This window comes from Mesoplodon mirus (assembly GCF_964341445.2).
Source record: "Mesoplodon mirus genome assembly, chromosome: 17".
Taxonomy (NCBI): Eukaryota; Metazoa; Chordata; class Mammalia; order Artiodactyla; family Ziphiidae; genus Mesoplodon; species Mesoplodon mirus.
In genome coordinates, this window is record NC_138993.1 from 21389028 (window position 1) to 21402244 (window position 13217).

Below are 13217 nucleotides of genomic sequence, written 5' to 3' on the forward strand. Positions count from 1 at the left end.
AAGAAGAAAGAAAGAAGGACTAATTGACCGTGATTTTTTCCATTTCTCATGTCACTATCGCTAGGGTAAAATAAGCTAATGATGAAGACAGCTATCTTAGTACAAACATAAATGCTATCCTTTCATTAATGTGAACATGAAACACAGCCACCTGTTAAAAAAAAAAGACAGCTTTGTTTTTCGACAATTTCAGAATAAGGAACTCTTTTTAATTCCTTTTGAGAGTTTCTGTAGTTGACTACTTTTTTCCTGCTATGCCATTCAGTTTGGATCTGTATTACCTCAGCTCCTCAGAGAGAAACAAGTACAGGGAGTCCTCATTTAGAAAACATTTCCTAATTTTACATTTTAAAAGTTAATATTTAAAAAGAAAAACCTTCTTCAACTCCCAACCCCATCATGAATAATCTGATAAAGTACATAAATAAATGTGTTCTTTTTCCTCAAAAATCACTTAAGCAACTTGACAAGAATTATTGCTTAAAAAATTTACCTAGAGAGAAAAAAAAATTTACCTAGAGAAATTAAAGTACCAGTCATTTTCCCCCTATAACAGATGGTGCTCAAGGATTCACATATCAAGGCCGTATGCTTAGCGCATCACCCTTTAGTTGTTCTGTTGGCAGGCAGGCTTCGAGTCTTCTTAATCACTCTTTTCTTCTACTTGATAATGTCTGTACTCTGGCTTCAGCTCCCATGTGTTTTTGTGGATCCCTTTTACATTTTGAATACCAATTTCTTTTAAGATTTCCTTCAGGTACGACTGAAAAACAAAAACAAAATAACCTTGACGGATGAGATTATGAATGCAGGAAACAAGATTTAAAATAAAATGATACACCAAACCACATTTTTATTAGTAATAAAAATTATGATCCTGAAAGCTCAACAAGATTTCTCTATAAAGAAGTTCAATAAACTGCTGTTTTGATTCCATGCATACAATACATGAAAACTGTATTATATATATGATCATTTGCATTAAAGGAGTTGGAAGTCCTGAAAGCCAGCAACCTTGAGAGCTAAAAAAAAAAAAGAAAAAAAAAGTCTAGATGAAAATACACTAGAAAATTTGCTGGTGCTGAATTTATTAAGATTACACAGCATACCAAGTGTAATCTGCCCTTGAGTTCAGTGGCATCACTGAGTTCACAGTCAGATAGGGTTATTCTTGGATTGGAAACAGTTGTTTCAGAAGCAGGAGCATATATTAAAAAAATGACATATATCTTTGGGACATTAATATTCTATGAAGCAAGCACATGATAGGTATCCAGAATTCTCAGTTCTAAGGTGAGTTCTCAAACTTGCTATTGGGCCACTAATTTTTCTTCTGGGGGCTGCAGCTTTCTTGTGCTTGGCTCCATCAAAGGAAAGAGGTGAGGGATGATGGAGGGCAGACACTGCATTATGGTATTTCGGGCACCTGAAAATTCAGTATTACCCAAATGCTTACTACAGTCATGAAAATGATGGCTATGACAAATGTCATATCAAACCCCACCTTTGCTTGCCAATGCCCAAGGTGAAAAAGCATTTCACTATAAACTGATCAATACAAATTACAGTACTTCCTTGGGGAAGACAGAAAAGTTAATCATTTAAAACGGACTTTTTTTCTTCTTTTTTTGCTTCAGAACAAAACCCAACAATAATTTTTATGTGTATGCTTCAAAGAACCAGTTACAGGTACATTACAGTGACTCATCCCATGGATGGAAGATGTAATATTATGTAAATTTTTAAAATTTACTGAAATGAGGCACTAATTAGAAAAATGGCTGATAAGCTCTTACCTTGATAATGTTTAAGGCAGTGCCTTTCTCAAGTGTGGTGCTAGACTATCTGCATCAGAATCTCATGGGGAGCCTGTGAGATAAGCCTCATTTTAGAGCTAGTGAATCAAAATCTCCGGAGCCAGGCACGGGACTATGCATTTCACAAGCCCCCAGGAGCCTGATTCAACTACACTAAAATCCACAGCATCTGCTTAAGGGACTCTTCTGGCTCTAACAGTCTGGCACCTTTGGGTCCTCGAAGTGTTACTTAGTTTTCTCAGCCTCACTGTTGCTGAAAAGTATGTGTGAATCAACGTCACCTAACACCACCTTACACAGACTGGTATAATGCTCTACAGCTGATAAAGTACTTCCATTTAGGGCCACCTGTTTAGCACTGGTCCCTCAAACAGCCCTGGATGGCTCAGCTCTCGCTGGAGCAGCCTCCCCATCCCGGCAGCCAGGTCCCAGCAGGTGGCAGCAATGAACCGAAGGAGGCCTGGGTTTCCCCAGGAGAAGGCCTGCTTGCCTCCCACACCTTCTGCAGCTGGCTTCACCAAAGGACCCACCCGTAATGAGTAAGCGAATTACTCAGGTGAGCTTCAGCCAGCCAGGTAATGTGCACGCCTGCCATCTGCTACTTTAGATTGCATCGAAAAAAATGCGACACTGTTCGTAAACTACTTTCTAATTAAACAGGATTCATAAGTGGAAAATGATGGGTTGGGCTTTGATTTTCAGTTTAGGTGCCATGAATGACTTCTTTGTAAAATTCCAAAGAATGGTTTATTGTGAGAATGGCCAGACCCTGGGCACAAACAATCATGCAACTGTGGATGTACTGTGATGGGTCAAAAATGAACAGAGCAAATGCCAGGAGCATGGTGGCTGCCTGACAGACGCTCTTCACTTCAAGTCTAGCAGGGTCATTTATAATCTGGATACAGAAGATGAAAAGCCTAGAAAGGGTTAAACACAAAATATTAAGAAAGTCTTAAGGGCACAAATTCAGTTGTCTTCATGTATAGCCCACTCTCACTTTACTAAACTATCAATAGTAAAATAAGGTTATGGAGTATTTGTTTTTTATAAAGATGTCACTCTTTTTTCTTTTTTAACAATAAGAATGCAATGAGACAGTCAGTCTGTCAATCTGTCATGTAACAAGATGGGATTAAGGTCACGATATCTAGCATGGTACAGAAATCTTTTGGGGAGGGAGGGGCAAACTTCTGAAGTTTGAGAATGTTCCAAACTGCAACCTAAGACCATTCTACTATAACTAAATGAATTAACTTGGCACAAAGCATTTGCAGAGAAAGTGGTAGTAATAATAGAGAAAAACAAGGTCAGAAAATCCTTGAAGGAAAGACATAGGTAGAGAACAGTGAGATTATGTCATTTCCCTGTTTAAAAATTTTCTCTGACTTCCCCTTTGGCCTACAGGTTAAATTCCAAATTCTTTCACAGGCATCCACCCTGGTCTGTCTTTGCCCTTTGGCCTCTTTCCCTAATACCTCCCCATACGCGCACGTGCCATTTCTGCGTCTGTGTGTTCTTGGTTTTTTTCCACATGCTCTACCCTTTCCCTGTAATGCGCATCCCCTTCTCTCAGATCTGAACCCCTCATCCTTTCTGGCTCAGCACAAATGTCACTTTCTCAGAGAAACTTTCCCTAACGGTCCTACCTCTCAGATCTATATTTCACACTGTACCTACTTCAGGGAGAGCCCTCAACTATATTATAACTTTGTGTACATGTCTATCTCTCCCATCAAACCCTGTGCTCCCACTGCAGGGCCCGACTGCACATCAGAGCTGCAGCACACTGATGCTGAGTGAACTGGGTGTGCTTGAGAGTAAGGAGCTAAGAGGGTTTTGGAGGGTGTGGTTGATTGTGGGGAGATCACTTAGAAGGCCCAAAGGAATAAACCTCTAATTCTAGTTGTTTACATTTTTCATCTCATTAACATATAGGGCAACGACCCGGTTTGAGAAATAAAAGTTGATTAAACTGTATTACCTGAATCTGAATGACATTTACTACTAAAGTCTGTATTACAGTGTTAAAATATTATTTGAGACAAAGCCAACTGAGGTGGAGATTTTTTTTTTTTTTTTTTTTTTGTGGTACGCGGGCCCCTCACTGTTGTGGCCTCTCCCGTTGCGGAGCACAGGCTCTGGACGCGCAGGCTTAGCGGCCATGGCTCATGGGCCCAGCCACTCCGCGGCATGTGGGATCTTCCCGGACAGGGGCACGAACCCGTGTCCCCTGCGTCGGCAGGCGGACTCTCAACCACCGCACCACCAGGGAAGCCTGAGGTGGAGATTTTAAAGGTTTTAGCAGGATTGAAGATTAATTGGTAATCTAACTTTCCTTTTAAAAAATGTGTACCTTCACACTAATATTTATTCTAGTATCAGGCTGAGTGGCACACAGTCCGCTGTCATCCTCAAAGAGTTCACAGTTTAAGATCAGGGTGTTAAATGGGGGAAACAAAGGCATATAAGCAGGCAGTCATAAACTAAAACAGAAGCACAGTAATAGGACAAACACGCAGCACGTTATGGGAGCACTTGGAAGGGGCACCTAACCCAGCTGGAGTCAAGATATTAGGTTCTTTGAGGGTGTACATTTGATCATTTGAACTGAAAGGCGAGTCTGTGCAGGGATCAAGGGAAACTAGTTCTCCTCTTACTAATTCTAAACATTGATTTTGCAATTTAATCTTTTGCCTCATCACTTGTATTTTAAACACCAGATTCCAGAACTGAGTAGATCACCTTTATGTCACATAGGATTGGAAAGATTTCTCATTACCAACTGTGGGCAGTTCTGCAGAACAAGATCTGAAATAATAAACTGGCTCAGGTCCAGCAATTCTTCATCAAAGAGATGTGTGGGAGGGTATTTACAGCAAGCCTGAATGCAGAGAAAAAGGGGATAGAACATTACAGCTTCCTTGCAAGGGAAAGGCAAAGCACATACTGGAGCAGAGAGGTCTAGTGAGTAGGAGGTGCTGTGCATGTGTGGATCAAGACAAAATTGTGGTGGCCAAAAAGATGGAAATTCACAGACCAAATTCCTGATTTCTCCCCCAAGATCAAGACAAACCTATGTAGAGTCACAAGGCACAGTAGCCTACTATTTTAGCCTCTCTTCTTCTCCCTCCTTACCAGCTTCCACCCCTGCCATTTTTCATATCATCTTTTCCTCTACTGCTCTGCCAGCCAAATGGAAAATTTATCTGCATTTCATTTTATCGGGAATTTTAGTGTTAAGCATTAACATACATACATAATAAACTAACTATAACTAAATTCCTAGAAGTTGATAAAAAAACATATATCTTTTATTTTATTTTATTTTATTTTTGTGGTATGCGGGCCTCTCACTGTTGTGGCCTCTCCCGTTGCGGAGCACAGGCTCCGGACGCGCAGGCTCAGCGGCCATGGCTCACGGGCCCAGCCGCTCCGCGGCATGTGGGATCCTCCCAGACCGGGGCACGAACCCGTGTCCCCTGCATCGGCAGGCGGACTCTCAACCACTGCACCACCAGGGAAGCCCAAAAAACATATATCTTTGACAGAGAGCTGATCACCAAATAATAATGCTTTAGATAAGCTAAAGATATAACCCTACTAGACTTATCATCACAAAATCTTCCCAAAAAGGTTGGAATAAATGTGCATCATGTAAATCAATACCAAAGATGGCACTGGTTAACAAAGTCACCAGAGGGAAACTGCTATCTGCTTTTTATAAAGTGACCCGGGAGGCAAGGGCATTCATGATCAGTTATGTGATAATTTCAAACAAAGTATCACTTCATATTTATGTGATTTTCATGTGACTGTGACTCCTTTAAACAAGGTTAATAGAACAGAGGACTTACTGATGAAGATGTTAGTGGCTCCAAGGCACAAAATTCTTTCATTAAAAAAATAAACAAAATACACATTATACATAAGCTGTGAACCAAGGCAACCTATGTTTCATTCCTTTAGACAGAGAGAACTGTGAACAGGACAGGGAAGATGATACTGAGGGCATCTCTGGAACATGGGCCATCTCAGCACCTTTCTCCTCTTTTCCTTCTGGTTTCACCTCTGTTTTTATACTAGTCTCCACCCTGTCCTCCTCTCAGGGTCCCACAGGCTGCATTCCTCCCTTTGTAAAACTCTAAGAAGCAGAGAGATGATCGGTAATGAAATGGCCAAGCCACAAACTCTACCCACCCCCAGCCCTACTTTATGGCTTAATCCAAATTCTAAAGAAGAAATTTATTACTGCATTAATATTCATGTGCTGGTAAATCATCTTACTTTTAGTTAACACTTCATCTGTCCAGCAGTGGCAAATGATTCACATGCTTCCATATTTCAGATAAAGTTTACTTCCTTTGGGCCAAAACTTTTAATTTTAACTCTATGTTTAAAGACATGCTTTCTAAACTGTATTAGTTTATTTGTATGCTAAACATAACTTAACCTTGGAATACTGCAAGGTATGCCAAGGCTGAGATATGATGGCTTTCAACTGGGGGAAAAAAACATATATATATTCATATAGTTAATGTTAAAAATGTTAATTAGGAAAATACAATCAAAGATATCTAAAACTTAATATAGATGAAAAAAATTCCTATTGAAATATAAATATGAATTCTTGCATTTAGAACCATGGAAACTACCTATTAGTGCATCTGGTGTGACAAGTAGTTTAGAATGTACAAAAAATAAGAAGATATCAATTGGCAGAGTTATTATTAGTCCACTTGAAAATATTGCTAGAAATTAAATGGCAAGCAAAGAGACTCTTTAGGTATATATTTTACCATAAACAATTTTTAGAAAATTAGCTAGTATTCTCAACAATGAAGCATTATTCACCCTTAAAATATTTGGAATAGATAGTAAAGTTTTACTTTAAGGCAATAGTAGATAAAAGGTTTGCTGGCTAAGGATTAAAAAAAGGATTGATGACAATCTGGCAGTTCCTCAGATTAAACAGAGTTACCAAGTGACCCAGCAATTCTACTCCCAAGAGACATAAAATATGTTCACACAAAAACCTGTATATAATGTTCATAGCAGCTTTATTACAGTAGCCAAAAAGTGGAAACAACCATCTATGGGTGAATGGATAAACAAAACATTGTATATCCACATAATGGTACACTATTTGGCAATAAAAAAGAAGAAAATACTGATACATGCCAGTACATGGATGAAATTTGAAAACATTATGCCTAAATAAAAGAAGCCAGTCATAAGAGACCACATATTATATGATTCCATTTATATGAAACATCCAGAATGGGCAAATCTTTAGAGACAGAAAACAGATTAGTGGTTCTCTAGGGCTGGAGAGGGGGTGGGTGCATAAGGGAGTAATTGCTAATAGGTATGGAGTTTCTTTGTGGGGTGGTGAAAATATTCTAAAATTGTTTGTGGCAATGGTTGTACAGCTATGTGAATATATGAAAATCCACTGAACTGTAACTTAAAAAAAACGTCTAACTTGTACTGAAAATAAGGTTTTAAATTGATGGGGAAAAAAGAAGACCTCTCCAGCTCATAACAAATTAAGATAACACCATTTTTTATTACCAAATTACCATGGATAAACTAACATTTCCAATTAACAGCGGATATCCTCTGGTATCTCAATTCCCCTGCTGAGTTAGAGAAACCAGGAGGCTTCAAACACTTATCTAAATCCACAGTGTAATGTTTTCTCTTATGCAGAGACCAATGAGAAGAACATGACTTCTTCCCCAAGATAATTCCCATAAGGATGGCAAGCTTAAACAAGTCCTTCCTTCTAGCTTGCTCAGGGACTAAACAAAGAAATCAGGAGAAAGCAGTTAATGAGCTTAAACATTTACTTTTCCCTCCCTTTAAAATTAAATGGGGGCCTCCCTGGTGGCGCAGTGGTTGAGAGTCCGCCTGCCGATGCAGGGGATACGGGTTCGTGCCCCGGTCTGGGAGGATCCCATATGCCGCGGAGCGGCTGGGCCCGTGAGCCATGGCCGCTGGGCCTGCGCGTCCGAAGCCTGTGCTCCGCAACGGGAGAGGCCACAACAGTGAGAGGCCCGCGTACCGCAAAAAAAAAAAAAAAAAAAAAAAAAAATTAAATGGGACTGGGCTTCCCTGGTGGCGCAGTGGTTGAGAGTCCGCCTGCCGATGCAGGGGACACGGGTTCGTGCCCCGGTCTGGGAGGATCCCGCATGCCGCGGAGCGGCTGGGCCCATGAGCCATGGCTGCTGGGCCTGCGCGTCTGGAGCCTGTGCTCCGCAACGGGAGAGGCCACAACAGTGAGAGGCCTGCATACCGCAAAAAAAAAAAAAAAAAAAAAAAAAAAAAATTAAATGGGACTGGAAGGGTAGAGAAAGATTTTATGAATAATGACATTTTTCAGAATAAATATAAAATGTGTGGCCTACTGCTTAATTAAAAACTCTATGTAAATTCTGTATGTAAATAATGCCCAATTTTGCTTACTGGGAGCCTATGTCAAATATTGCTTTTACCTTCGTAATATCTCATGTAAAATATGGACTCAATTAGTTATGTTAGTAAATTCACCCCCAGTTTTACCCCATGCAGAAATAAGGTAAAAAAGAAAAAACAGTAAAAAGGCTAAAACAAACCGTACAATAAATTAAAAGAGAAAACGTTACTATTTCATAATAAACTTATTAGTAGTAAATCTATTAGTTATTAGAACCTTCTACTCATAAGGAAAGCATTAAAATTTCATAAGTGTGTTTAACTTTTATCCTTTTATATTCAACATAGTTAATAATTTATTTTAGTATGACATTTCATATTCTAAAACTTTTAATTAAGGCTCAAATTCACAAGCAAATAATCATTTTTTAGCACTACATTCTAACCAACTAAGTTAACCGGCCACTGCAAATAATTATTTTTTAAAATGGAAGTCTCAGGACTTCCCTGGTGGTCCAGTGGTTAAGAATCTGCCTTCCAATACAGCAGACGTCGGTTCGATCCCTGGTCGGGGAACTAAGACCCCACATGCCGCGGGGCAGCTAAGCCTACATGCCGCAACTACTGAGCCCGCGCACCACAACTAGAGAGAAGCCCGCACACTGCAAAAGAGCTGATGCAGCAAAAAAAAAAAAAAAAAGTCTCACAGAGGGCTATCACTAGCTAATATGCTCTGCTGGGAAATTGGTGGTCCTTTTAGTTTTGGTAGTACCATTCAAAAATCAAAACTTCCAGTTACAGGAGACATGAAGAGAGAACAGAAAGGAAATATGTGAACAGAAAGGAAATGACAAAGATTCAGGGGAAAAGAAGAAAAAGGAATCATGTAAAAAAGGGAAAGCATATGTCAGAACAAGACATTACAATAAAAACAGCATTATTTAGTAGTACATTTGGAAATGAACTTCAAACACTTAAAAAAACCCATTTTGGGGACTTCCCTGGTGGCGCAGTGGTTAAGAATCCGCCTGCCAATGCAGGGAACACAGGTTCGAGCCTTGGTCCGGGAAGATCCCACATGCCGCGGAGCAACTAAGCCCGTGAGCCACAACTACTCATTCTGTCCTCTAGAGCCCACGAGCCACAACTACTGAGCCTGCGTGCCACAACTACCGAAGCCCGTGCACCTAGAGCCTGTGCTCCACAACAAGAGAACCCACTGCAATGAGAAGCCTGCACACCGCAATGAAGAGTAGCCCTCGCTCACCGCAACTAGAGGAAGCCCGTGTGCAGCAACAGAAGACTCAACGCAGCCAATAAATAAATAAATAAAAATAAATAAATTCATTAAAAAAATAAAAAAATTTAAAACCCCATTTTTACTTTGGATTAGAAACTGAACGAGCTAAGATAAAGCTTAGATTCCATTCTCTATGTACTTAGCTTAGGTTAATGATGATGATTCTTTCTTTTTTTTAAGTTGGTTTCTACTTTTTAATGATACAATTTTTTAAAATTGATTAATTAATCAATTAATTTTTACTTTTGGCTGCATTGGGTCTTTGTTGCTGCACGCGGGCTTTCTCTAGTTAGGGCGAGCGGGGACTACTCTTAGTTGCGGTGCATGGGCTTCTCTTTGTGGTCGCTTCTCTTGTTGTGGAGCACGGGCTCTAGGCATGCTGCGGGCTTCAGTAGTTGTGGCTCGCGGGCTCTGGAGTGCAAGCTCAGTAGTTGTGGCATACGGGCTTAGTTGCTCCGCAGCATGTGTGATCTTCCCAGACCAGGGCTCGAACCCGTGTCCCCTGCATTGGAAGGCGGATTCTTAACCACTGCGCCACCAGGGAAGCCTAGTGATTCTTAATAACACAGACATTTGAAAGCAGTCTGCCTGAGAGAGAAATTAGCTTCCCCCCTGCTCATTAAAAAGGGGCTCCTATTGTCAGAAAAACATTTTCTTTGCTTGTCTTTGGTTGTATACACATGTCTGAATAGAAGAGGCAATGCGGTAAGAGATGCCTTCAAGCCACTAGGCAACCTCCTTCTCTGGGACTATAACTTAGACTAGATTATCTCTAGGATTACTTTTATCTTTTAAGATCCTGAGCCAGAGATATATAACATATATATGATATATATGTACTGTAATGTGTGATATAGATATGAAGAGGAAACAGGAGTACAGATGTCTGGCTTGAGCAACTTGGGGAATGGTGGTGTCACTGCAATGGGGAAGTCTGGGGGGTTGGGGTTGGAAGGGTGTAGAAATCAAGAGTTCTGTTTTCAACAAACTAAATTTGAGATAACAATCAAACGATTATGAGTCATCAGGTGCTACTTCTGTACCAAGCAGTGTGGCACAGGGTGTGAGAGGCAGTGGGCTCGGTTGATGGACTTCTGTACCCTTGGCTCAGGAATGAGCATACAACCCCTACCAGGGCAATTAAAATCCTCCCTGAGCTTCTGCTGGAATCATCAGGACAGATACTGTCTTTCTGCTTTGAGGCTGCTAGCTGTGAGGTGCTTCAGGAGGCCACTTTGGTTACCACATGGCAAGATCCTGCCTAAGGATAAAGACAGCACACAGAATGATGAGGAGATATGTGGAGAGATGGGGAGGGACAGTTCTAACTAAATAATATTAGTAGCTGCATCTAGCCATGTCTAAAGCAAGATGCATTCCTGAACTTCCCAGCTACAGGAGCCTATAAATTCTATTTTTGTCTAAGCTAGTTTGAGCTGAGTTTCTCTTTCTTGCAGCTGAAAGAGTCCCTACCAATTCACAGATCTATAGGAGCATATATTTGTAAATAAAATTTTATTTTTTTGACAGGAGAAATGCTCAGTATATCAAATTCCCTAGCTATTTTATCCTTTAAAAAAGCATATCTTGGGCTTCCCTGGTGGCGCAGTGGTTGAGAGTCCGCCTGCCAACGCCAGGGGACGCGGGTTCGTGCCCCGGTCTGGGAAGATCCCACATGTCGCGGAGCGGCTGGGCCCGTGAGCCATGGCCGCTGAGCCTGCGCGTCCGGAGCCTGTGCTCCGCAACGGGAGAGGCCACAACACTGAGAAGCCTGCGTACCGAAGGAAAAAAAAAAAAAAAAAAAAGCATATCTTCTTGTATCTTACTGATGCCAAATTCACTTATTTCTGTTCAAGCGTTTATTTAGGCCTGTCTGGAAACAAACCAAGGATTATGTTAACACTACCTTATTGTTGCATCGGTTTTATCGAAAGCTTACTTTGGGCAAATAAACAAGTCTGTTCAGCATTATTTAGTGCTGGGCAATTTGAAGTGTGGGCACCAAGCTGCTTCACAATCAAAGCCATGCAAATCTCTGCCTCATTTTTCTTGTTGATTTGAACTTACTTTATAAAAGCATGCAAATTGTTCAATTACATACACTGAATTAAAAAGTAAATGGTCCACTGGGTCGACATGATTGGGGCTGCTGATTTAGAAGGGGTCATCAATAATTAAAGATAAACTTCCCTGAATCTTGACGTGAAATTGAGTGGATTTAGAGCATAAGGAAATGAAGAGGTTCAGTTATAATTAGAGCTGATTTTTTTTTTTTTTTTTTTTTTTTTTTTTTTTTGTGGTACGCGGGCCTCTCACTGTTGTGGCTTCTCCTGTTGTGGTGCGGAGCACAGGCTCCGGACACGCAGGCTCAGCAGCCATGGCTCACGGGCCCAGCCACTCGTGGCATGTGGGATCCTCCCAGACCAGGGCACGAACCCGCGTCCCCTGCATCGGCAGGCGGACGCTCAACCACTGCGCCACCAGGGAAGCCCTAGAGCTGATTTTTGACGACACTTCTAATAGAAATGGATATTTAGAGAAACACTGGGAAATGGGTGCTGTGTTAAGAGAACAGTATGCTAGGGCTCAAAGTGGTCTTGGCAGTTTGGTGTTTCAAAGGGAGCAATTATATACAGTTCCTAATGGCTTGTATTTTTGAAGGAAATGATATTATGCTTCTATTTTACAGATATAATAAAATATGAAGAAAGACTAGACATAACACATTCAAGGTGAAAGAGCAAAGACTGCCAGGAGAGAAATAATAGGCTTCCTCTGATAGTTTACTTTAGAGAGGGGGAAAAAAAGTCAAAATTTAAACTGCATAAAAACACTTCTTGAAATGGATACCGTGTTTCCAACTTTTCATCAGTTACCAGAGCCTGGCATTTTAATAAAACTGGCGTATTTGCCCTTAATGAGTAACTTTAATTCTTTGGTTGCTTATGCAAGTCACACACCGGCGAATGAGAGAAAAAGGCTAGCCCTTTAAGGGCAGTTTCTCTAATCAATAATTTTGCTTGTAGAAGTGAAGGTTTTTAGGAAGAAGAATATAGAAGGGAAGGAACTGGAAAAACAAGAAAATACTTCAGATTCACTCAGAATGTCAAAAATGACATTCTAAAGGTCAGAAAGCAGATGGTAACTTAAGAATATAGTAGTAGTGTTAATAACAAAGAGGATATATTAAAGCAATACACTTCATGGTTAGAAACTTGGTATCAGAAGTGGCATTGGGGGCCATCAGAAAACGAGAGCAGAGGGCTTCCCTGGTGACGCAGTGGTTAAGAATCCGCCTGCCCATGCAGGGGACACGGGTTCGAGCCGTGGTCCAGGAAGGTCCCACATGCCGCAGAGCAACTAAGCCAGTGTGCCACAACTACTGAGCCTGCGCTCTAGAGCCCACGAGCCACAACTGCTGAGCCCACGTGCCACAACTACTGAAATCCGTGCACTCTAGAGCCCACATGCCACAAATACTGAGCCCGTGGGCCCCTAGAGCCCATGCTCCATAACAAGGGAAGCCACCGCAATGAGAAACCTATGCACCGCAACGAAGACCCAACAAAGCCAAAATTAATTAATTAATTAATTAAAAAAGAAAACAAGAGCATGTCATTAAATGCATATACTAAAGAACTGATTAACACAAAGAAGATCTCTTTTCTTCCCTTTTCCACAGG

General features: G+C 40.9%; 1 protein-coding gene across 1 annotated transcript in view; it reads right to left on the minus strand.

Moving 5' to 3' along the window:
* Nucleotides 1-515: 515 nt before the first annotated feature.
* Nucleotides 516-13217, minus strand: part of GTF2F2 (general transcription factor IIF subunit 2) — a 147822-nt gene continuing 135120 nt past the window's right edge. Inside the window, exon 8 of the mRNA XM_082602444.1 lies at nt 516-763. Coding sequence (XP_082458570.1) covers nt 644-763 — 120 coding nt within the window. The 3' untranslated portion in view covers nt 516-643. The remainder of the gene's footprint in view (nt 764-13217) is intronic.